General features: G+C 45.1%; 1 protein-coding gene and 1 long non-coding RNA gene across 4 annotated transcripts in view; one reads left to right on the forward strand and one right to left on the reverse strand.

Moving 5' to 3' along the window:
- LOC125410644 (uncharacterized) overlaps nt 1-12,691 on the reverse strand; it is a 36,749-nt gene extending 24,058 nt beyond the window's left edge. Inside the window, exons 1-2 of one of the 2 annotated variants that reach the window (XR_007235155.3) lie at nt 12,566-12,689; nt 12,281-12,326 (exon numbers count right to left, since the gene is read on the reverse strand). This is a non-coding gene — a long non-coding RNA (uncharacterized LOC125410644). Of the gene's footprint in view, nt 1-12,280; nt 12,327-12,565 lie in introns of both variants that reach the window. The other variant, XR_014999196.2, reaches the window with a different exon arrangement.
- The window catches only part of Ednra (endothelin receptor type A), a 60,280-nt gene continuing 47,647 nt past the window's right edge, over nt 11,334-23,966 (forward strand). Inside the window, exons 1-2 of one of the 2 annotated variants that reach the window (XM_048450284.3) lie at nt 11,334-11,483; nt 16,068-16,540. In XM_048450284.3, the coding sequence (XP_048306241.1) occupies nt 16,121-16,540 (420 nt within the window). In that variant the 5' untranslated portion in view covers nt 11,334-11,483; nt 16,068-16,120. Of the gene's footprint in view, nt 11,484-11,765; nt 12,148-16,067; nt 16,541-23,966 lie in introns of those variants that run through there. The other variant, XM_048450283.3, reaches the window with a different exon arrangement.

Raw genomic sequence — 23,966 nt, forward strand, 5'->3', positions numbered from 1 at the left:
CTGTGCTAACCAAAAACTTGGCATAGGACTCATTATGGTCTCTTTGCCTTTTTTCTTTTACTCATTCTGTCTCCAAATAAAATGTATCCAACTCATGGGTTCAGTCACTAATTACTCTGCTCTCCTATTTCAAGCTTGAAGCCTTTACCTAGACCAGGTCTCAGTGGACATCAACCATCGCCGGCTGGCTGTTTGCAAAGTGTTTCAGAATTGAATTCTTCTCTTGTAAGAAGAGAAGCCTTCCTAATCCAGCTTCCCTTTCCAGAGACCATCATGTACTCATCTATCCTCGTTTGGTTTATTGTAATGCTTTATATTTAATAACATTTTGTATATTATAGAGTGTATTTTTATAACACAATATAGATAGAGAAGTTCTTCCTTTTGTGCTATTACAGAAGTGAAATACAGTGACTTTAAGGGAGGATAAATCATTCTCAAAACCAAAGATGTCTTCCTCTTCGACAGCAATGTCCACATGTAGCCTCAATTCTAGAGGCAAAACCTGCACATTCACCCAATAAAGAACGCCCAGAGTTGGAGGTGGCTGTATAGCACCACACATACCTCCAAAATGTAGACACCAGTGTTCTTTATGGCTCTGCTGTAAAAGTAAAAATGGAAGAACTTCAACATCTGGGAAAACTAACTAAACAGTTTATAGTATAGCCAGACTGTGAAATACTCAGAATTCTTTTTCAGACATGAAAAAGACACTGCCAAGATACATAGGTGGAGATAAAAAGATGGCTAGAGCAGATAAGGTAGTCTAACCTCATCTATATCAAATAAACAAATACCAAAAACCCAGTGTCCATGTATACACACACACACACACACACACACACACACACACACACACAGGCATTTAAGTTGCTGGGAAAAGGGTTGGAATAAAAAGCAGTAAATGGTAAAAGCAACCCTGCCAGGAAGGGGAGGAGACGGAAGGATGCTGCTGAACCATCCTTCCTACTTCCTATACTTCCAGGGTTTTTCATGAGGTGACATCTTCTGCCACAACTACCCCAGAGAAAGCACAAGAAACATCAAAAATGGTTGCTCTTAGTGAGGGTCATGTACTTGCAAGCCAGCCTACTAGCACTGGCTGTTCTCTGCTAGATGTGGCCATGGGTGCAATGGGAAGTACTCTTCATAGGCTCATGGGTTTGAATACTGAGATCCCAATTGATAGTGTTGTTTGGAAATATTGTAGAACTTTTAGAAGTTTGAGGCTTGCTAGAAGTGACCACTGGGAAGAGCCCACAGGATTTACAGCCTGGCATCACTTCCTGCCCCATCTGTGCTTACGCTCCTGCCACCACAGCCACAGGCGACTCCTGTCGCTAAAACTTCCCCACCGTGATGAACAACACCCTCAGACCATGAGCAAAATAACACCTGTCAACCCCAACTTGCTTCTTATTAGTATTTGATTGTAGCAATGAGAAACGTATTATCAGACAATACCACACAGGTCAAACTCAGACAGTCACATGTTTTTATTGCTTTTGTTGCTTGCTTTTTGTTTTATATAAATAAAGCCCCACTTGTGTATTATCTATTACAATTTCTCAGCTTCAAGAGCAGAGTTAAGTAGCAGACACTAAAGTCATAGGGCTTTAAAACTAAATATTTTAATATCAAGGAGCTTGCAATTTCTACTTTAGAACAATGACAAGGACACCTCTCTCTCTCTCTCTCTCTCTCTCTCTCTCTCTCTCTCTCTCCCTCTCTCTGTGGGGGGGGGGTGTGGGTGTGGGTGGGTGTGGGTGTTTGTGTCTGTGTGTGTCTGTGTCTGTGTGTGTAGAGGCCAGGCCAGTTGTCAACCCAGATGTCTTTCCTCAAGAGTAGTCCACTTTGGTTTAACCGACAAAGCCTCTCACTGTACATGGACTCTCCCATTGGGCTGAACTGACTGGCCAGTGCGTGTCAGAGATATGCTCAGTTCTACCTCCCCTGCCTTGGATTTGCAGCACAGGTCACCACCCCCAGCTGTTTTTACATAGGTTCTGGGGATTGCAAGCTCAGGTCTTCAGGCTTGTACAGCGAACACTTTGTTGACTAAGTTGTAGTCCTAACCCAACAAGGTCAGAGGAAGGATTGTGGGGCTCAGACACTGGCTGACCTCATTCTGGGCATGCTCTAATCAGGTTAGCCAACATAAACATTGCGTATGGGAGCAAGACAGATGTCAAAGCTAAGCCTTTTTTCACAAAGCCCTTTCCCTGTACTTTGATTTTTTTAAGTGTCAAAATGATTTTTTTTAATCTATAAAATGTTTTGTTTGGATTAAATTTTCTGTATTTCTAGACCAAAACTCCTTATTTCTTCTATGAATTGAAAAGGGACAATTGATACTATAATTGTGGTTCTCTATAGCCACAAATGCTAGGTTCTGTTTTCTATACATAGAAGTGTAGGCTGTAGGTTTTAAAATTGTTTAAAGTATCACTGCTGAGTTGGAGAGATGGTTCAGAGGGTAAGAGCACTGGCTGCTCTTCCAGAGGTTCTGAGTTCAATTTCCAACAACCACATGGTGGCTCACAACTATCTGTAATAAGGTCGGATGCCCTCTTCTGTCATGCAGACATACATGTAGGCAGAACACTGTATATATAATAAATAAATAAATGTTTTTTAAAAAGAATTACTGCCATTAGAACAACAAGATTTTAACTATTCAAAGTAGTTTGAATTGCTATGTATTCTTAGCAAAATGAAGGTAAATAAAATCCCTACTCTCTTGACCAACAGAATAAACCACTGGAATTAGTAAGTAATGTTTCCTGGAAATGTGACAGGAAACAGGGAGACAGCAGTGCCTGACATGGAACTCAGGGCCGAGTGGAGGGGACAGGATCCTGGAAGCACCTGGTAACCAGCCCAGCCACTGGCGAGCTTCGGATTCACTGAGAAATGCTGTCTCAGACAGTGAGGTGCAGGGCTAGAGAGGTGGCTCAGAGGAAAAGAACACTTGTTGCTCTTACAGAGAACCAGGCTTTGTTTCCCTGAACTCAAAAGCACCTGGAACTCCAGTTCTAGAGAATCTGACAGCTTCTTCTGATCTCTCCAGGCATCTACATATGTATACACATCTAACCCAAACATATGTACAAACACACCCACACTCACAGAGAGAGAGACAGAGAGAGAGAGAGAGAGAGACTTTTGATCTAATGAAGTAGAGGGCAATGGAATAAGATACTCAATGTCAACCCCTGGCCTCTACACATGCACACAAAAGGCATGTGCACTCTCTCATCCATGCAAACAAAAGGCATGTGTACCCTCTCATCCATGCACACACACCACCAGCAACAGCACAAAAACAATCAAGTAAAATGAGAAAGTAGGTTTCAATGATACAGCTCCCACCTATCAGATACTGGAGAATTTGATCCATATGTGCTGCAGTAACAAAATGACACCTAAGCCTGTGAAGGATATTTTTGTTTTTGTTTGTTTGTTTTTGCTTGGTTTGGTTTGGTTTTTTGAGACAGGATTTCTCTATGTGACAACCTAGCTGTCCTGAACTCGCTCTGTAGACCAGGCTGACCTTGAACTCACAGAGACCGGCCACCTCTGCCTCCCGAGTGCTGAGATTAAAGGTGTGTGCCACCACTACCTGGCATGTTGGAAGTTTGTAAGAAACAGATTACTTCCCACCATTACAAAGGCCAGGAAATTGAAGAAAATGGGCACGTGAGGTCTGCTCTCTCTAGCCTTGGCATTGCACTCTTCAGAGATGAACAGGTAGACAGTGAGGTTGAGAGGGATGGTGGTCAGCCGCTCAGCCTCTTTCATAGGAGCATGTATCCACTCATGAAAACACTGATAACTTCATTATCCCTCCCAGCAAAGACCTCATCATTTAGTACTACCACATAGAGATTAAGCTTTAGCATGAATTTTGGAGCAAGCACACTTTGAACTGGTGCAGGAGAATTGTCTTCTTCTGGCATCATATTTTAAATAAACACTGATTGGCCAGGCAGGAAGTATAGGCAGGTCAACCAGACAGGAAGTAGAGGCAGGGCGATGAGAACAGGAGAATGCTGGAAAGGAAGAAGCCCATTCCTCACAGTCCACCCCAGATCACCAAAGAAGCAACATGTGAAGCTTCTTCAACAAAGTAGCTAGAAAAGGTACTGAGCCATTTGGCTAGCATAGATAAGAACAATGGGTTAATATAAGTAATAAGAGGTAATAAGAAGCCTGAGCTAACGGGCCAATCAGTTTATAATTTTATGGAGACCTCTGTGTGATTTTCTTTGGGGCTTACCGGCTGTGGGGTACTGGGCAGGACAGAAATCCCCACAAACCGGCTCTTCATGTTACATTGGACAAACCACTCAGTCTTTCTAAGTTTTAGTCTTATCAAAAGCCACAAAGGGCCATAGCAGAACTTATTGTACATTCCAAAAGGAAAAAAATCCCGCCAAAGAGAAGAAATGACAGATCACAAGCAAGTCCAGAATAGAGAGGATAATGTATCCAGCTTTGGTTTGATTCTTTGTCCTCCAGGCCTTCCTCAGTGGCAGTGTGACCTCAGCACCTCTGGAGGTGACAGCCCCTGAGGCAGCAGGAGGTGTCACAAGGGCCGAGTGAAGTGCAGAGGCAATCCCAGTCAATGCCAGCGAGATGCTCAGTCTTCCTTGGGCCTGCCGTGACAGTGGCGGTTCTGATCAATGGTCTCTGCATCACCTTGGGGCCCTTCCCCACTCCCCTTGGTCAATAGTGTGTATTTGCTGCAAGCCACCCGCTGGCTGGGCCTTGAATTATGTCTGCGCACCTTGTAGTTCCCAGTCCCTCTCCCTCTTCACAACTCACATTGCTCTGTTTATGTTTAGTAATGAATGTGCTAAAGAATCTACCAAACATAAAGTTATTTTCTACTCCCCAAGACAGTGTTTTAACATTGAATACACTTCTCTCTGGGTGTGTATGTGCCTGTGTATATGTCACATGCTTAGAGGTCAGAGGACAATCTTGGCTATCATTTCTCAAGCACCTTGTGTTTAATTATTCGTTTATTTGTTGAAAGAGTAGGCTAGGCTGGTTGGCAAAAAGCCCCATCAATTTCCTGGTCTCTAAATACACAGCCTTGGGACAAATGCCTGCCAGCACACCTGATGCTTTTCTTTCTTCTCCTTCTTTTCCTCCTATTTCTCCTTCTTCTTTTCTCCTCCCCCCCCTCCGCTACCTCTTCCTCTTTCTCCTTATGATGTGTTCCTTGAGGCTTAACTCAGATTCTCATGGACCTTTCAACACATTACTGGCTGTACCATCTCCCCAACTCAAAACCAATCAGTGTTGTTGTTGTTTTGCTTTGTTTTGCTTTTCTGCGACAGGGTTTCTTTGTGTAACAGCCCTGGCTGTCCTGGAACTCACTCTTTAGACCTCTAACTCACAGAGATCCCCCTGTCCCTGCGTCCCAAGTGCTGGGGCCAAAGGCATGTACCACCACTGCCAGGCTGTAAATTCTTAGTAATATCTGATGCTGACTTCAAAAAAAGAGTGGTTCAAAATGAACAAGCAAAAAAGTTGACCTTTAGAGTTGGTTTTCTAAACCTGGTCCTAATCAAGACAATGCAAATGTTCTGATCTTGTCCTGTTGACTGTCCTTAAATCTCTTTTAATAAGAGGCAAGGCTGGGGTAGGGATCCCTCTGTATTGGTTGGGAGAGAGACATCTCATCTGTATTGATGAGGAGACAGAGGTGGTGGTCTGGGTTAAAGTCGCCTCTTCAGGCTGTGGATTTGCTTCTCTTGTTGCCACTTCACTCTCTTTTCTGAAACTGGAGACAGTTTTTATTGTATTTAAGTCAGACATTTCCGGAATGGACCTCAGAGGACACTCAGCATCTGGCTATCCCATTATCAGTGATGCTAAGACTACAAACTTCTCAGCTCTCCAATGAGGTCAATAGCAATTGAGCTAGATGATGCAGTGAATGCTTTTGGATGGGACAACCTGGGGTTTGGGGGACTGAGTAGAAATTGTTGCCATAAGAAAACACTTTAGGCAGTGGTGGTGCACGCTTTTAATTCCAACACTCCTTATGCAGGGGCAGGTGGATCTCTGTGAGTTTGAGGCCAACCTGGTCTACAGAGTGAGTTCCAGTACAGCCGGGGCTATACAGAGAAACCCTGTTAAAAAAAAAAAAAGAAAGAAAGAAAGAAAAGAAAAGAAAAGAAAAGAAAAGAAAAAGAAAAAAGAAAAAAAGGCAGAGAAAACACTTCGGAATTGTAAGCAAGTAACCACAGATTTGAACTACATGTACCCTCTTATTAATAAATTTTTTATTAATAAAATTACTTGAAAATAAGGCTAGGTTTTCTAATAAGGAAAGGATATGCCATAAATGCACAAAACCTTGTAGGTAATAGTCTAGCTTATTATGTACTACCATAAAATACACATGAAGAGATAAGAAGTTAAAATTTAAATAAACATACACACAAACACTGATAGACTATGCCTGGTATCATTGACCATAGAAAGTATAAAACTATAATTTATTAATACATTTTGTACTAGTGTAGAAACTTAGACACAATCACCTATTGTCGGGTGACAAAAGTGGCCAATGTCTGCTTAAAACCAGTGATGCCTTTCCTCTCCTGGGACCAGTAATGTTTCCAATAAACTGTGCCTAACAATAAAAGTGGCCTCTGCTGGCTTGCACACATTTCAGCATATGTTACACATATGAAAGAAAAATATGAAGTAATCAATTGTTTCTGTTACCAGTTGGGCTTCTGGTCAATGGGAGGCTAATCAAAGCTGAATGCTAAACAGTTCTATTGCCAAGCTAGAGCAGGAAGTGACTCAGGTACAGTTGAGCATCCCTCTCAAAGCCATCACATCCTGGGCTGAGTGAACCCCAACCCAAGTCACCAATTGTCATCACCGTGCAGCATGATGGAAGCCCAGCATTTACTTTATCCTCAAATCTAAGTCACCTCATAGAAGGGCAGAAAAGGGTGGCCCAGGAAGACCCATGTTAATGGCACTTGGTCATGGCAGGAACAAGACTGTCATCATAAATGTTTAGAGAACATCAAGAAAAAAGTTTATGAAGTACCGACCACTGTACGGAAGAAAAATATCTGGGGGTAGCTTCCTTGTGTCGGCGCTGGAAACAGATAGGTTTTGTTGGTGCTGTTGAATGGGGAAGGCTTGTGGAGATAGCAACATTACAGGCCCTGGTGATGTCCCTGCTTAAGACAGCTTGCAACCATCTTATGCCCAGTGTAGGCGCTAATCGCCTTGTAGGTCACCTCCACATGGTACAACTACCAGAAAGAACAGTGAAGGAGAAATAGGAGAAGCTCCAGGGTCAGGCCTTCCTTAAGCTAGTCAGTCTGTGTAAATACTGTGATAGAAATGTGATTTCACAGGGCTTTGGTCACTGGGCAAGGCCAGCCTACACTGTGGTGAAGAAGATGGATAAACTCGAGAAGAGAGCCAAGGTCAGCAGCTGTCTCAACGGCCCTTAATCTCAGTGCAACTTCAATTAGGACTCAGATTCCATAAGTTCAAAGAGGGAAAAGCTATCCCTCCCTAGATGAGAATTCCTCTGCTCCTAGGGATCCGAGGCCTTCCTGTGAGAAGGTGTGGTGTCAGGAACGTGAGGCATTTCCTTGGCCTGAAGCAGGGGAAATGCGCGCTGATGCTCAGCTCACTTTCTCCTTTGGATTTGCCCTGGACTCTCACCCATAGAATGGTGCTGCCCACGTTCAGGGTGGGGCTCTTCAGTTAAACTTTCTAGAAACACCCTCTAGACACAGCCAGTGCTGGGTCTCCATGGTGATTCTAAATATCATCAAGTTGGCAAGTTCCTGTCACCATTTTTCCCCCCACAGGGAGGCTTTACACCCTCAACTGAGAGTCAGTGTGCACCCTACATCAAGTTGCTTCTCAGCAGGCATTTGGTCACATCAATGAGAACAGAGAAACAGAGGGGAATCAGTGTCCCCAACTCCTGAGTTGTTCAAGTGCCAACCATATTTTCTTCTGTAAACAAAGAACGTACAAGTCCATTTTACAAACGCATAGATGTTTCAACTCAGGCCAAAGATGCTCAAATACACACCACACACCCACATCTCTCACACACGCCATACACACATTTCACACACACACACCACACCCATATCTCACACACACCATACACACATTTCCACAAACACCACACACACATCTCTCACACACCACACCCATATCTCTCACATACAACACACAAGTTTCACACACACCACACACCCATATCCCTCTCACACACACCACACCCACGTCTCACACACACCACACACACCTCTCACACACACATCTCACACACACCACATCCACATCTCACACATATCACACACACATCTCACACACACCACACACACATATCACACACACACACATCTCACAAACACCACACACACATCTCATGCACACATGTCTCACACACACCACACACACATCTCTCACATTCACTGCTCAACACTGACTGCAGCAGTATCTTTGAGCGTCAAGTTGCCATATACGTCCCCCTTTTTCTTCCTTCCTTTATCTGTGGTTCTATAAATCCTTCATGTCCTTCTTCCTTGGGGCATCTCAAGAAACAACAAAGGCACACCTTTGCTCTGTGCTGAGTCTGAGGGTCATGGAGAAGCTGCTGCTCTGAACCAGGCAGTAAACTTACAAGAATATTTGCCTTGGGAAACACGGAGAGTTGGCTGAGTGCTGCCTCGAGTATGTCTTAACCTACGGAGGTTACTGTTTATTAGATCACTATGGTCCACTGCCCAGCAGGGTCACTGCAAATGGCTCCACAGGAAAGCTCACTTAGCGAACCAGTGGAGGCAGAATGCAAACAAGTTTCCCTGTAGTCTAGAAAGCCTTCAAACCTGCATGTCTCTTCCAGGGAAAACAAACAACCTTTCAAAGTCAAGCTTGGGAAATGTGGCTAAATATATTAATTGAATACCCTTGGGGAGACTAAACAGGGATTACCGAGGAGGTGGGGTGAGAATACAGTCTTGCCTACAGGGAGAAGGGTAACCAGAAATGATGTAAATTTGGCCAAAAAAAAAGATTAATTGAATTCACTGGGGCCATTGCCTTCAAAGTAAAACAGAAAAGGGAGCTAAATCTACAGTGCTAAGGAGCATCTGTGGTCTCTCACCAACGGGGCAGGGTAAGCTTTTCAAAGACAGAGCTGTCTGGAGCAGTGGTTCTCAACCTGTGGGTCACAACCCCTTCGACAAACTTCTGTCTCCAAAAACAAAAAACAAGTAAAAACTACACTTGATCCATAACAGTAGCAAAACTGCAGTTATAAAGTTGCAATAAAAATAATGTTATGCCTGGGGGTCACCACCACATGAGGAACTGTATTAAAGGATCCCAGCATTAGGAAGGTTGAGAACTGGTGGTCTGGTAGCTTCCACAAGCAGTCTATTCAGATTTGAAGAGCTTTCTTCTAAGAGGCAGTAAACTCACTTTATAGATAACAGGGCACACGAGCAAGGTGCGTTTTTATCTAGACATCGGGAAGGTTTGTTTCTTCCTGGCAAACCATACACAGTGTATCTTTACCACTTCAACCGCTCGCCAGTGCACAGTTAATGGGCACTGAGTTGGGGTGGTGTGTGGCTTCCAGAACCTGTACATCATCCAAACCAAAACTCTTAAACATATGAAACAGTAAGTTCCCCTCCTCCAAGGCCTTGAGGATCACAATTCTACCTTCTCTATGGTTTTGACTATTCTAGGTCCCTTTTATAAGTGTGAAAATAGTCTTAAATTTAAAAAAAAGAAAGAAAGAACAGAACAAGGCAGAAACACATTCAAGACAGACTCACCCGAGCTGAAGTACATGTCAGTAAACAGACACCTCTTGAAGAATCAGTTAAACATCATGGACACACAAAGCACTCCAGCCTTACACCCAACTTCCCAAAGCTGCCTTTTGACCTACACACACACACAGAGAGAGACACTTACACACAAGCAAACAAACTCCCCAAATAGGCCAGTTAGGCTGAATTCTTTCTAAATACACAAAAGCTAACTTGAAGTAAGGTCAGGTTGCTTCAGCCAAGCAGGTACCTCCTGTTGATCTGCCCCTTGGACCCAGCCTTACAAGGAACACAAACCAATCTCCATTCTCTTTCTGCATTTTCAGCCTCACTCTGTCCACAAAACCAGCATCTCCTGCCTCTTTTGTACACATTTCCAGAAGCTGAATCTTAGACCACATAGCAATTTTATGCTTAGCTACCTGAGGAACACTGGTCTGGCTTGCACTGCTACTGATCTATTTTATACCCCTGCCCACAAAAGCCAGGGGTTTGCTTCTTAGTACCCATGCCAACACTTCGTATTTTCTGGTTTCATTTGTGTATAAATAGTGACCATCATAATGGGTGTGAAAGAGAATTTTTAATGACTGGTTCTGTACCAGGGTGGGACCAGCAAGGGGTGGGGACCACTAGGGGTGCTGTAACAGAGACTAGACCGACTGCTGTGTTCAGTCACACAGATGCTGGCTGCTCAAGCTTCTGACCCTGGGGTGAGTGGGGCCTCAGGTCCAACACATTTCACATACCAAGTTAAAAACTGCGTCTCCTGGGAGGAGGCAGCAACTTTCTTCCTGTGAAGTCATGTCAGCTTGCCAAGCCGTCGGCACAAAGGGCGGTAAAAACCGAGACAGTGATTCTGGCTCCTGCCTGGAGAAACTAGGTGGGCCTGATTAATGGACAAGGTAATCCCTGGTCCAGCAGAGCTAGAAGGCTATTAAGATCCTTTCCACTGTGGTATTCAGCTATCTCTTTAATGGTTTTACAAAATGGTCGCTGAATTCCTTGACACTCCTCATATTGACAAGTGGGTTCTCTGTATCAACACCTTTTATCTGGAATCAGATGCTAACAGAACTGAGCAGAAGTTCACTGGTGCCAGTATCTGGGCTGTACATAGCGGGCAGTTTATACTTCTTTGGATATTTCTTCTTGGAAACTAGCCACCACACTATGAAGTTGCTAAAAAAAAAAAAAATCCCTTGGGGGCCGGGGGAGGGGGGATGTAAGTCCCGTACACACTCCTCCTAATAGCCCAAGAACAAACTGAGGTACGATTCCACCACAGTTACTGTAGGGAGCCAGTGAGTTACGGGGCATACAGACAAGCCTCCTTTTCTGAGGAACCCAGGTGTTGCTGGCATGCAATGGCCTTTGGCCCTCATCCCTCCTCCTATTCCCTCCTCCTACCTCCACCCCAACCCCCTTCGCTGTCTTATCATAAGGTCTTGACACAGTCTTGTGATAAAAACAAAAGTCTTCTGTGTGGTCTCCCCATTATCATTTCAATTACTTGGGCATCACCATTTCTCTACCTTCCACAGACTCTGCAGCTTCCCTCGGCCCTGAGCTAAGCGGTGTAGTCTTTCAGGGTTCACTTGATCCATGGACATATCTTCCTCAAAGGTAAGCAAAGTTGACAGGGGACGAAGGAGGCACGACCCTTGGGCCCTGTTTTCCCCTGCGGATCAAACCCGCCTGTACTAACTGCCTGGTTCCTTTAGTTTCTTCCTAAAGCCAGGCACAACTCTGAGGCCCTCTGAAATGCTCCACTCCCTTTCCTACCCCTCCTAAACCCACCCCCAGCTTTATCTCAGGAAGGAAATAGTTAAAGATTCCTGCCCTTCAGGGCCTGGCGGGGGCAGCAGCGTCGTAGTTTGGTGGCTGCTCCCTGGAGGGGAGGAGGGCTAGGACGCCCCTGCAGTTCGGTCCCAGAGTGGAGGGGACGGTCTGGAAGCCTGTGGAGCCTGGCGAGGACCGCGGGAGGCGTGTTCCTCTGGAGTTTGCTTTTGCTTGGGAGACTCGCGCGCACACCCATTCCTCTGGCCTGGCGACTGTGCCGGGGAGGTGGAGAGCCACTCTGGTCCACCGAATCGTTGCCGGAGGTTGGAAGCTGGCCGAGATCTCCCCCAAAGGAGTCAGGCCCTGCCGGGGAAGTTTCCCCAAGTCGACGCAGTGCTGCGGCCCCGGCCACCCGTCACCCTGCGCGCCACCCTTGTTCTCCCACTCCGGCTCCGTCTGGCCCAGGCGCGGACCTGGCGCTGCTTGCGACCATACAAGAAGATTCAAGGTCGGTTCTAGTCTTTCTTAATGGGAACCAGAACTGGGACAAGGAGTAGGGTCGCAGCCTGGGGCTATCGACTGGGAGGAGTTGGGGTGTCGCGCAGAGCCCGCGAAAGGCCGCACCCGGGGCTAGCTCTTACCTGCCCTGGTGCCCTGTGTCGGTCACCTTCCTGGGAATCTTGAGCGCTGCGGGGTGGGAGTGGGTGATGAGCTTTAACCACAGATCAAAAGCATTTTACATCCCCAGGCAAGACTCTGATTTTTAGGAAAAGGAAGTTGGGCCAGGGGTGTCTCTTTCTCCACAGGCAGGAAAGAGCTTTCGGTAGCATCATTGCTTAAAGCTTGCTCCAAAGCCTACTGGTGAAGTTGGCGGGGCAGCCTCTTTGCATCCCCCATCCAGGGTGTGAGTAGCCAAGGACACTTACTGTGAAGATCCTACAGCTGTGAACCCCTCCTCACACCCCGACTGCTGCTAGTCTTGGGGATCTGGCTGTTGCTGGAGGTCTGGGCTGTTTGCTCTTACTGTCCTTTAAAGGGCACTTGTTGCCTTTCACGTGTGGAACACTAGCAGTCTGCAGATAAGCCACCTCTGTTTACACCGCCCTAATGGCCTCACCCCAGCAGACGTGGGGTGAAGGCATATTAAAGTCAGACAGTGCCACCAAGGAGCGTCAGAGAGCAAAACCACAGAGAACTTCAAAGAAAAGTTCTTAGTTTGATTTTTTTTCTCCCCTTGTAGTCGTTTATGGACAACCCCACACACACTAAACCATCTGTTTTTAAAGTGTTGGCCAACTGAGAAATACCCTGGCAGCAGTATCTTGCAAATTACCTGTTCTAAACATGTGCAGTTTGGGTGCCATGGGAATTTCCAAATAGCTAATGGTGAATGAACTTTTGTCCTGAGAGTCTGATATGTTAAACAGGTAAAGTGCTAAGCAATCAACATTTGTTAAAGCACTCCGAAATCTCCAACCCACCAAAGGAAGAATGCTGAGTCCTTAGATGTATCCTTCAGGCTTGAATGGGGTTGCTTCTTCAGAGTTGTGACAACAGAAGATGCCCAACAAAGCTTGACTCGAATGCACGAAAATGAGCCCCAGATCCGTCCTTGGGAGAGCATGTATTTGAAAGAGGTTTCTTTCATTTGGGTTTGTGTTTTTTCACTCTGTGACAATATGGCAGCCACATGTTTTTGACAGATGTCCCTTAGATGTGGAGAACTGAGAGAGGTGTCGGGAGTTCTTTGGTAGTTTCTTTGCTGAGGGAAAGCAGGGAAGGAAAATGTTTTGATGGTGGCTGACTCACGCCATGATGAGAAGTCATGGCTTTGACATTCTCAGCACCCAAAGCTGATGGAGAAATCTCATATGGGCACCAGTGAGGTGCTTTATGAAGGATATAGGGCCAGTGGCAACCAAGTGGCTCATGAAGTCACCTCCTGGATGATCTTAGTAGCTCATGAAGCTCTCCTGGTTATAGAAAAGACCTCTGCCTCTCAGTTGTAGGAAAACTACTACTTCCATCCCCGTTGGGAAACTAGGAACCTTTAATCACAAAGCAGTCAAGAAATTAAAGAATTGTGTTGTCCTTCGTTATTCAAAGAGACAAATTTTAACTAACTCTGTGCATGGGGTTCTGGCCTCCATCTGGGAAGGGTAATGAAGATACTCGAAGGGCCTACTAATGAGTCGGCCAGAGACTGTTCTGTAAGAGACAGGAGAGGAAGTCTGTAAATGAGTTATAATTCAGGGTGAGCAGAAGTAACGGGGCGACAGGATGGTGGCAGGTTCCTCACTTTGAAATCATAGCAGCACGTGGAATCCTACAACTCAGTTATGAGACGGGATGGCTGTCCTGCCACTCTGTCCTCACGGCCCGTTTCTCTCAAGGGAAGTGAAGATGTTGGCAGATGTTCTTCTATCTGCTCTACTGGAAAAGCAAATCCAAGAAACAGATGGCATCTGCCAGGTGCGATGTGTAAAACACTGTTGTTGCTTCCGGAAGCTCGGCTGGCCATGGCGCTCGGCTGGCCATGGCGCTCGGCTGGCCTCACACCTCCTGTACCAGTCAATATGTCTTGCTTTGTCCACATAACGACTAAGCCTCAACTTAGTGATGCCCCACGACAGCTACCAAACTTCATAAAAGTAGTCAGCTACAGCCTTGAGCAGAGTCCAGAAAAAGAATGTGAATCTTAAAATTTAGGATTAGCGGTGTGTGCCTTCGATACATACCACTGCCCATAAAGGAAGCTACGGTCTTCATGTACAGATTAATAATAATAATAAAAAAAGACAGAACGCTGGAAGAGAAGGAGCTATTTGCCTTTGATTGCTAGCTTCTCACCACCAGCCATCCTTGGGTTTCTAGTGTCTTTTCTTTAGTGCTAGAGGAGAAACCTAGATTACTGGGCAACAGGGACCGTGTGCTTTTTGCAGGTGACAGAACAGTCTTTTGATAACACCTGACCTCCCTCCCAGGCTGCTGCCTCATCTAAACTCTGGAGACATCTTCAGTATGCTGTAGACACAAATAAAGCATGCAAACGAGACGGGAAGGCCTCGTGGGTAAAGTTCAGACTTGGAGTCAGATGAACTCAAAAGGGGGGAGAAATGACTGAGGAAAAGATTTAGTTTGAAACCCTTGAATTGTGAATTTGCCACCATGGGTGACCTCCGTGAGCTCCTGGGCTTTCTTTTCTGCCTCCCTGTCCTGTGTATGACTTCATGGACTAGATAGCAGCAGCATGTGACATCTTCGCAAACCTAGCTACATAGGATGCTTGCAGGATCGTATAAAGCTCGCTAGCCCTTGGCAAACCAAACAGTGCACCATCCTGGGGAAGCCTGTCACTCACATGGTGCCCACTGACGGGTAACGTGGTGGTTGCTGAGGCACATAGAAAGGGGAGTGTGCTAAAATATGTGGATTTTTGCACATTCATGGTCAAGGGTTTCAAACTAAATCTTTTCATCAGTCACGTTTTCCTCCTTTCTGAGCTGTTGGATATAGGCAGGTGTGAGTGTGCGCAGCCAGCGCTGCAGGAGGTGTGAGCGTGCGCAGCCAGCGCTGCAGGAGGTGTGAGCGTGCACAGCCAGCGCTGCAGGAGGTGTGAGCGTGCGCAGCCAGTGCTGCAGGAGGTGTGAGCGTGCACAGCCAGCGCTGCAGGAGGTGTGAGCGTGCGCAGCCAGCGCTGCAGGAGGTGTGAGCATGCACAGCAAGCGCTGCAGGAGGTGTGTGTGCAGCCAGCGCTGCAGGAGGTGTGAGCGTGAGCAGCCAGCGCTGCAGGAGGTGTGAGCGTGCGCAGCCAGCGCTGCTCCTGCAGCCCCGACTTTATTCCACGGTTCCTTAAAACCTGAATTGTTAGATGTACTCATGGCGCCGAGCAGACGTCTGGCTTTAACAACGCTCTAGACTACACTGTGGCCCTGCTCGTTCCTGCCATGTGCAAAACAACGCCCACTGGGGGATACTGAAATTTAAGTCACAGAATTAGATTCTTGTCTTTTGTGCCTCAATACGGAGCAACTGTTCCTCTTTTACCAAAAATGTTTCTGTCTCACTTTTGGAAGATTCAGGTTCTTCTTAGATCAAATGAAGAGAAAAGCCTGTTGTTGTTGAGGGAAACAAATATCTTTATTTGTATTATGGTCTGGATGGAGAAAGAGCTGGAGCTGGATCTCAGACGGGGGGGGGGGGGGGGCGAGCGGGGGGGGGGGGCGGGGGGCGAGAGGGGTCATTTCCTGCTGTAATAGATCTTTGGTCTTTTCTATTTTGATCTGCCATGGATAGGCTGAAATAGATATATCATATCCAATTACCAAATATGACTTACATTTTCATTAAATTAGTCATTGCCTTTGGGGGCTGATAGATTCTGTAGCAAATAATAATAAGAATTTTTCCTATTTTTTTTTCTTCCAGGTGAAGAAAGGTGTAAAAACAACTTAGGACTTTTTTTTCAAATCCACACTAAGATGGATACTTTTTGCCTCACGACATCCCTTTGGCTAGCCCTGGTGGGAGGAGTAATCAGTGACAATCCTGAGAGACACAGCACGAACCTAAGCAGTCAAGCGGGGGACTTCACCCCTTATCCGGGGACAGAGCTGAGCTTCCTGGGAACCACTCATCGGCCTACGAATTTGGCCCTGCCCAGCAATGGCTCAGTGCGTAGCTATTGCCCACAGCAGACTAAAATCACGACAGCTTTCAAATACATTAACACTGTGATATCCTGCACCATCTTCATCGTGGGAATGGTGGGGAACGCAACCCTGCTTAGGATCATTTACCAGAATAAGTGCATGAGGAATGGCCCCAATGCACTCATAGCCAGCCTGGCCCTAGGAGACCTGATCTACGTCGTCATTGATCTCCCCATCAATGTGTTTAAGGTAGGAAACTCCTGTGGACTTTGCTGACCTCTGATGCCTGCTCTGTAGTCTTACAGCCCATTGACGGTTTAAGATTGTTATTGTTATATATTAGACTGTTTTCTAACTTATCTGTTGGCAAACCAGTATTTCAAGGATGACCTTTGAGATGTGTCTACGGCATGAAGTGAGTTCCCATGCCAGTGCTCAGTTTTCTGGCTCCACAGGAGATCTTGGAGCAGTCAATGACTGGAAGATTTTTGAGTTTTTAGGGCAAGACGTACCGAGTTCCCAAAGAACATAAAGTTAAATTTATATTCAATCTTGGTTATCTTTCGGTGGGATGCTGTTCAGAATAGAAACCACAGCAGAGATCCAAGTGGAAAGTTTCTATTTTAGTCTGGGGGCCTGGGTGGATGGTTGAAGGTGAAGGGCTTGCTGGCTTCCCTCACTGTCTGGTGACTTGAAGATTATGAGACCCATCAGTAGAAGGCCGGGACAGATTCACTAACTAAAACCACTCACCCTGGACTGTTTGCTCCTTCCCTCTTCAGCTGTCCCATGTTCCCGCCCCTGAGCTAGGCAACAGGGGTCCAAAGATAACAAGATAAGTTGCAGCTTCATCTGGGGAAGATATGTGTCTAAACATTGTGGTGACTTCCCTGCCTTAGAGACTATTTAAGCAAAATAAACTAAAACCGAAAGAAGCAGGATATTTCATATTTGCTGCAGTCTTTGTGAGAAGGGAATGCTAAAAAAAAAAAATCAGTAAAAGTCAAAGGAAAATGGCATATGTGTGCTGCACTTTCAGAGATGCCTTCACCCTAAACCCAAGGAAATTGCTTTCCCCAGGCTTTCTTTCTCCCGGCTCCTTCCCCTCCTCCTCCCCCCTCCTTCCCCTCCCCCTCCTCCTTCTCCTTCCCTTTTCTCCTCTCCTCTTTCTCCCCTTCCTTTTCTTCCCCACCTCCTCTAATGTGAAGTCAGCCTCCTCCCCATCTTCTTCTTCCTTCTCTCTGCTTCCTCTTATTCCTTTTCCTCCTCCTCTGCCACAGAAATAAATTAGTCTAGGTCAGTGGTTCTCAACCTGTGGGTCGTGACCCCTTTGGGAGTTACATAATCAGGTGTCCTACATATTAGATATTTACATTATGATTCACAACAGTAGCAAAATTACAGTTATGAAGTAGCAAAAGCATAATTTCATGGCTGGGGGGGTCATCACAACATGAGGGACTGTATTAAAGGGTCACACATTATGAAGGTTAAGAACCACTGTTTTCAGTGATACCATTCTGAAATATTACTTTAAACTGCTTTGCCAATTGAATTATGAGTATCAGGGCAGCCTGGAGTCTCCTCCCTGTTTCTGGTAGATGTGCTTATCCAGTGAAAACTCATGACAATGTCACAAACACCAGTGTTTGAGGACAAAAGACGGAAGAAATGTTTTGTTGTTGTTTTCTTCTTTAGCAGGCTTTCTCTGTTTAGCCTGAGATGTCCTGGAGCTCCCTATGTAGACCAGGCTGGCCTTAAACTCACTGAGATCCTCCTGTCTCTGCTTCCTGTGTGCTGGGATTGAAGGTTTGTGCCACTACAGACAGCTGATAATTTTTTGAATGGTAAAGATCTTTCAAAATTGTACCATGTATTATTTGGAAAAGTAGAGAAATTAAGACAATGAATAATCAAAAAATTACATACTCTTTCTTTGCTCAGAATAAGTTTGAATGCATGTGATATCAATTTGAACACAAAAACAGAATTTTGGAACTAAACTATGAAGCAAGGTTAAAAATACATAATTAGTTTAAATGTTTAGTACATGCTTCAAAATTTACTTTTTTTCTCTTAAAAAGTTTTTAATTTTCCATTTATGAGTTGTCAAGAGTACTTCTAGTGATAATCTCCAATGACAGATTTTAAAAGTTTGTCATGACTTTTGGTCAAAATTTGACTCTTTAGTCTGAGTTGATTGTTGGTGAGTATTGCTATGAAGTCCTGATTATCTGTGTGGAGACACTAGCTGCCTAGTTTATCTTTATTCCAGAGAATGATTAACATCTCTGAACTTACTCCCTGCTTCTGTTCTGTCTGAAGCATGCCCTGTGCAACTCTGTGCAAACCAATAGAGGAAGCTGCAGGGGAGCAGGGGAGCAGGGGGCAGGGGGCAGGGTGGGGGCTGCTTGTCTTGAGCTGCTCCTGCCAACCAGCACATTAAGCTCCATTTCCACAGGACAGTGAGTCACATTAGTTGAGAGTGTTCTGACCATTATAGAAATTCAAATACAATCTACGTTGCGTTCACGTAGCATTAGATTGACAGACACATCCATGTCCGACTCGTGGTTCTTCACTTTGGTGACTTTCATGATTGATGCACCTTGTTATATAATTTGAAGTAATGTGGACAGTTTGGTCATGGTGCTTTCATATCACATGACTGTAGCTGTTTGATTCCTGTTTTTTAAGTGCAATATGAATCAGTGGACCAATATGAGTTTCAGAAATTAAATCTTTTGAAATATTTAAACATTAAGTATTTAGATAATTACCCAGTCCTCTTTTGCGGAAAGGAAACAGCATTGCTGTGCGCTTAAGGCCCCAGCGATGATGTTCTCTCCATGCTGTTCTGTCATACTCTTCCCTGGGTCAGAAGCGCATGACCTCTGCTGTTCCCCTGAATTCTACCCAGGCTAGTCGGGGAGTGAGGTCAGGCCCTGTTCCTCTCTCCCTCGCTGCCTCCTGCCTGTTCACCCCAAGGCATTCAGCTCTCACCTGTCTCAGACTTGGATCCTCTAGCCACATCTGGTTCACAATGTCAGCTCCTGTCCATCTCACTTAATCACTGAATTTAGGTGCCCAGAAAGTAACTACAGATTCCTCTAAAAGCATGAATGCATGAACTCTTTCCATCGCCCTCGTCACTGGGATAATTATGTTGGAAGTAGAAGAGCTGACCAATCTTCTAGACTCTAAGTAGATGAGTTTCAGGGCAGGGGATGTGGTTCAGTGGGCCAAGTATGAGGACCTGTGTTCAAATCCCAGCACCTGAGTGAAGAGCCAGGAGTGGCAGTACATGTCTATAACCCCAGCTCTGCGTGGTGGACACGGATGGATCCTGGCCGCTTGATGGGCAGCCGGCCAAGCAAAGAGAGCAAAGTCCAGTGAAAGCTTCCTGTCTCAAAAAGTTAGTTTCCAACTGAAGAAGACAACCTGGCATTAACCTTTGACCTCCACATGTATCTGAATGGGTCAGCTCACCAGCTCGCACACTTGCATGCATGCAGTACACATACACACACAGATACACACACACATACACACACATAAACATACACACACTTACACACACATACACACACACATAAAAACACATACACACACACATAAACACACACACACACACACCACAAGAAGTTTTCCATCACTCTTACTATTCTGTTTAGCAGTCACAGCGGATATTTTTTTTAAACTCACCGTCCATTTTTCATTAAACAAAGAATTTTTTTAAGTTGTAGGAATCTTTAAAAACACTGCTACATAAAAATGGGTCAAGTGTTCTTAGAACTTGAGTTTCACTACACATATTTCAAGTAGAAGCCACACATACATGGGAGGATCAATGCATGTCTTCATCCAGGATGCACAGGCTCAAAACCATTTACCCCAAAATCTGCTTCACCAGACATAATGTACAGCCAAGCCCAGCTGCCTCGGCCACTCTGCACACCCAGGACAAAAGCATCTGGACAGGTACCCAGGGAGGGTGGCACCTGGCCTCAGTGTCCCTCTGATCCAAACACGGTATTGTCATAGCCTTATGACTTTCCTCCACCCAGCATTCCCCATGTGATGGATCAGAAGCTGTTTCTTTGGCAGACAGATGATATAGCTGGGATCACAGTCGTCCTCGGGCATCGACGCTTATCGGAGCCTATTGCTTGACATGAGGCTTTAGCTCTTAGGCTGGAAAGGTGGGTCACCGGTCATAGCACTGACTGCTCTCGCAGAGGACCTGGGCTTGTACCAGCACTGACACTGCACTTCACAAGCACCTGCAGCTCCAGTTCCAGTTCCAGAAATCCAGGTTTCTGCACGCACATAAATTCATGCACACACACAAAAAAATAATAATAATAAATAAATGAATCTTTGTTTTTTTTAAAAAAAATATTCTTGTTGTCAAAAAGACCCACTTCTATTAGTGGCACTTAACTACTGTTTGGTCTCACTTGTACATGAGAATAGATGGGTTAGAAATAGGTTGGTTACCTTTGGTTGAGTCTTAGTCAGATGGGGGATCATAAGTTTTCTGTGACGAATTCACCTGTGAAATAGGCCCTCTAAAAATTTTATCTCAACATGTGATCTGAAACTCTGTTCTGCCCCGGTCACTGCAACCACGCCACCTACAGACTCAGCCTAAGGTGTCTTGGGTGAGAGTCCATTTGCAGAAGCGGGCAATGTGCAGACGGCATCTTAGGGCCGCTAAGTCGGCGGCAGCTCAGTCACATGCGGCGATGTCACCAGAAAGAGAGACCACCATGGCTGGCATTCTGCCTGTTAACGCTGTGTCTCTTTTCTCTCATTTAGGAAGGGGTTGTACAGGATTCCCGTAGAACGGCTCATGGAAAGCAAGTGTCACACATAGCTGAACTGTTTCCCATCCGTCATTAGCCATGTAGCGGGGTCTTAGTAACTTTCCATGGTCTCTAGGCATGTGTGCCAGTGACCTTGACCCCAAATAGTTGCTGTCCTTAAAGCAACTTAAGACATTTTAAGTCTTAAGTTAAAGACTTTTGATTTAAGGTCTTCTGAAGACCTTAAATCAAAAACTGGGTTAGCTCTGGAGTGTATGTGTGGCGCTAGGAAGAAATTAATCCAAAAACGAAGAGAAATGGCTCCAGACTTTGCTTCCATGCACACCCTCACACGGGTGACAAGACAAAATCACACAATCTAACAATGCACAGCAGATGGGGCACAGAGCACAGACGAGTACCAGTTGCTTCTGGGGTCTCAGACACCAAGGCCTTGCAAGTGGTGGTGCCGAGGGACAGCTGTGGCACACCTGATCAAGGACAACTCTAATTTTTAGTTGCTCAAAAAGCAGATAATATCACAATTGCAAAAGAAGACTAATCAATAAAAAGGGAGAGGAAAAGAAAGAGCTTGCATGATCTTTCCTATGCCCAAGCTTGCAGCCTGTACTGGATACACTAGAGATGGATTCAATTTGCCAGAAAAATGCATTCTCTAATATCCCGTATTCAAGAAATACAAAATTTGGCCAAGAATATTATTATGTTCACAAAGCATTTGCATGCTACAATGGCAACACAATGCAAATACCATCAAAACTAATCCCCAGTTAGCATATTGGTTAGATACATAGAACGTTATAATTTTTATTCTTTAATGATTTAGGAATTTATATTTATATCAGGTAGTATTGCCTGCCAGGTTATGAGCTATGCTTTGCAATAAAGTAGAGACCTCAGAAGTGAGGTTTGTGGGTGGGCCAAAGCTTTGCAGCATGTAGTTTCAGGATAATACCCAGATGTTCACACAGATGTTCCCATAAGCCACTGCGCCTTGCCTTTTAAGCAGAAATAAGAATGAGAGAAAACATATGTATGAGAGAAACAGGGTGAAACAAATGGGAGTTAGGCTCGTGCGGAGAGGCGAAGAGCTGAGCTTGTGGCACAGGTCCTCTGGCAGTGACAAGCTCAGACTGTGGGAGCACAGTAGGTGAATAATGCCTCCACTTAGCGCAGAGCGAGAAGTAGGTTCGTGAGAATCACAGATTCTGTATAGTGACTGGCAACGACTGATTCTGGCCTACTTTAGGTAACCACCCCTTACTGGGAGCAGCAACCAAGTTTGTATGAAATCATCAAGAGTGTTTTGCAATGGGAAGCCAGCGCTCCCAGAGCCTCTTGCTGGCAGAGGATCTGAGCAGGGTGGCAACAAAAAGCTTTTACCTAAGGCCAATGACTCTCCATATTCACTCAGTCTCTGGCATCTTGTACTCTTTTTGAGGGCAGCGGTTACAAATGTCATTTCATGACACAGCCAATCGCAGAGACAGTTTGGATCTCAGAAATAAGCTGCCATGACTTCTACACCAACTACCTCAAACAGAGGTGTTGGATAACACGAGAAGCTCGGTACCGCTTATTCTGATTTGACATGCTCCTTGACTGTTGAAATTAACTTCAAATTGATTTTTTTTCTTTTTAAAAATTATTTATTTATTTTTATTTTATGTGCATTGGTGTTCTGCCTCCCTGTATATCTGTGTGATAATGTCAAATCACTTGGAGCTGGATTAGAGACAGTTGTGAGCTGCCATGTGGGTGCTGGGAATTGAACTTGGCTCCTCTGGAGGAGCACCCAGTGCTCTTACCTGTTGAGCCATCTCTCTAGTCCCCATAATTGATTTTTCTGAGAACTTCAGATGATGATGGTGATGAAACTGAGACAATGATGATGATGATTTAACCACAGGATTTTTATTTATAGTCTCAGAGCCTGTTGTCTACACATCCTATTTTCCAAATTAAACTACCTATTGAATTCCATATGTGGTATTCACACTGCCCCTACTGCATCTTCCACAGAGAGAAGCATACCTTTTTCATTCATACCAGTAGCCGTGTTATAAGCATGAAGTTAACTGCAGAAATTGCCCCCAAACTTTAATAGAGAAAGCCGATTCCTTTGGTGCAGATCTGTGCTCCTTGCTGGTGCCCTATATTCCAGCCATACACGCTCTCTCTCCAGTGCCTGTCTCTTTAGGCTTCTGTCTACTCCAGCTACCTGACCTATCCACAATCTCAAGATGGTTTATCCTCTTCAAATAATTTCCCCTCATGTCTCTTCAGGGCTTATTACACTCTGTGTTCCGGAACTCAGCCTAGCATCTTTCTGCCTAGCAGCTATTCATGACCCAGACTAGGTTTACTGCCTCCCCATGTGCTCCCGGGACATCCCCCCATTAACCCTATGAGAACATTTAACACATGCTCCATTGTATTTGCCAATCTATTGGCTTGCCTGCAAGTTCCTTGAGGCAAGTTGCCATCATTCCCTTGTCTCATTGCCTCTCCTATGCCTACCTTAAAATACTTGATGAATGAGGTTTTTTTAAAAAAAAAAAAAAAGCATTGTAGTTAACTCTATTAGACTGTTTTTCTCCCAGACCTAAAAGCAGACTTGATTTATTGACTTTCTTGCTCAATTTATTGACTTTCTACTCCTCTAGCCCCTCACAAATCAGAATGACTTGGGGGCTCATAAAACTGAAAAAAAACTTGAGAGAAACAGAACACCAGACTGTGACTGAATAGACTCCATCCATGTGTTTCTGGAGGCCAAGAATTTTTTCCCTATGGCTCAGGATTATGCTATATAATTTCCTCTCTCTTTGGGAATATACAACCAG

Source organism: Myodes glareolus, chromosome 22 (assembly GCF_982192425.1).
Source record: "Myodes glareolus chromosome 22, mMyoGla1.1, whole genome shotgun sequence".
NCBI lineage: Eukaryota > Metazoa > Chordata > Mammalia > Rodentia > Cricetidae > Myodes > Myodes glareolus.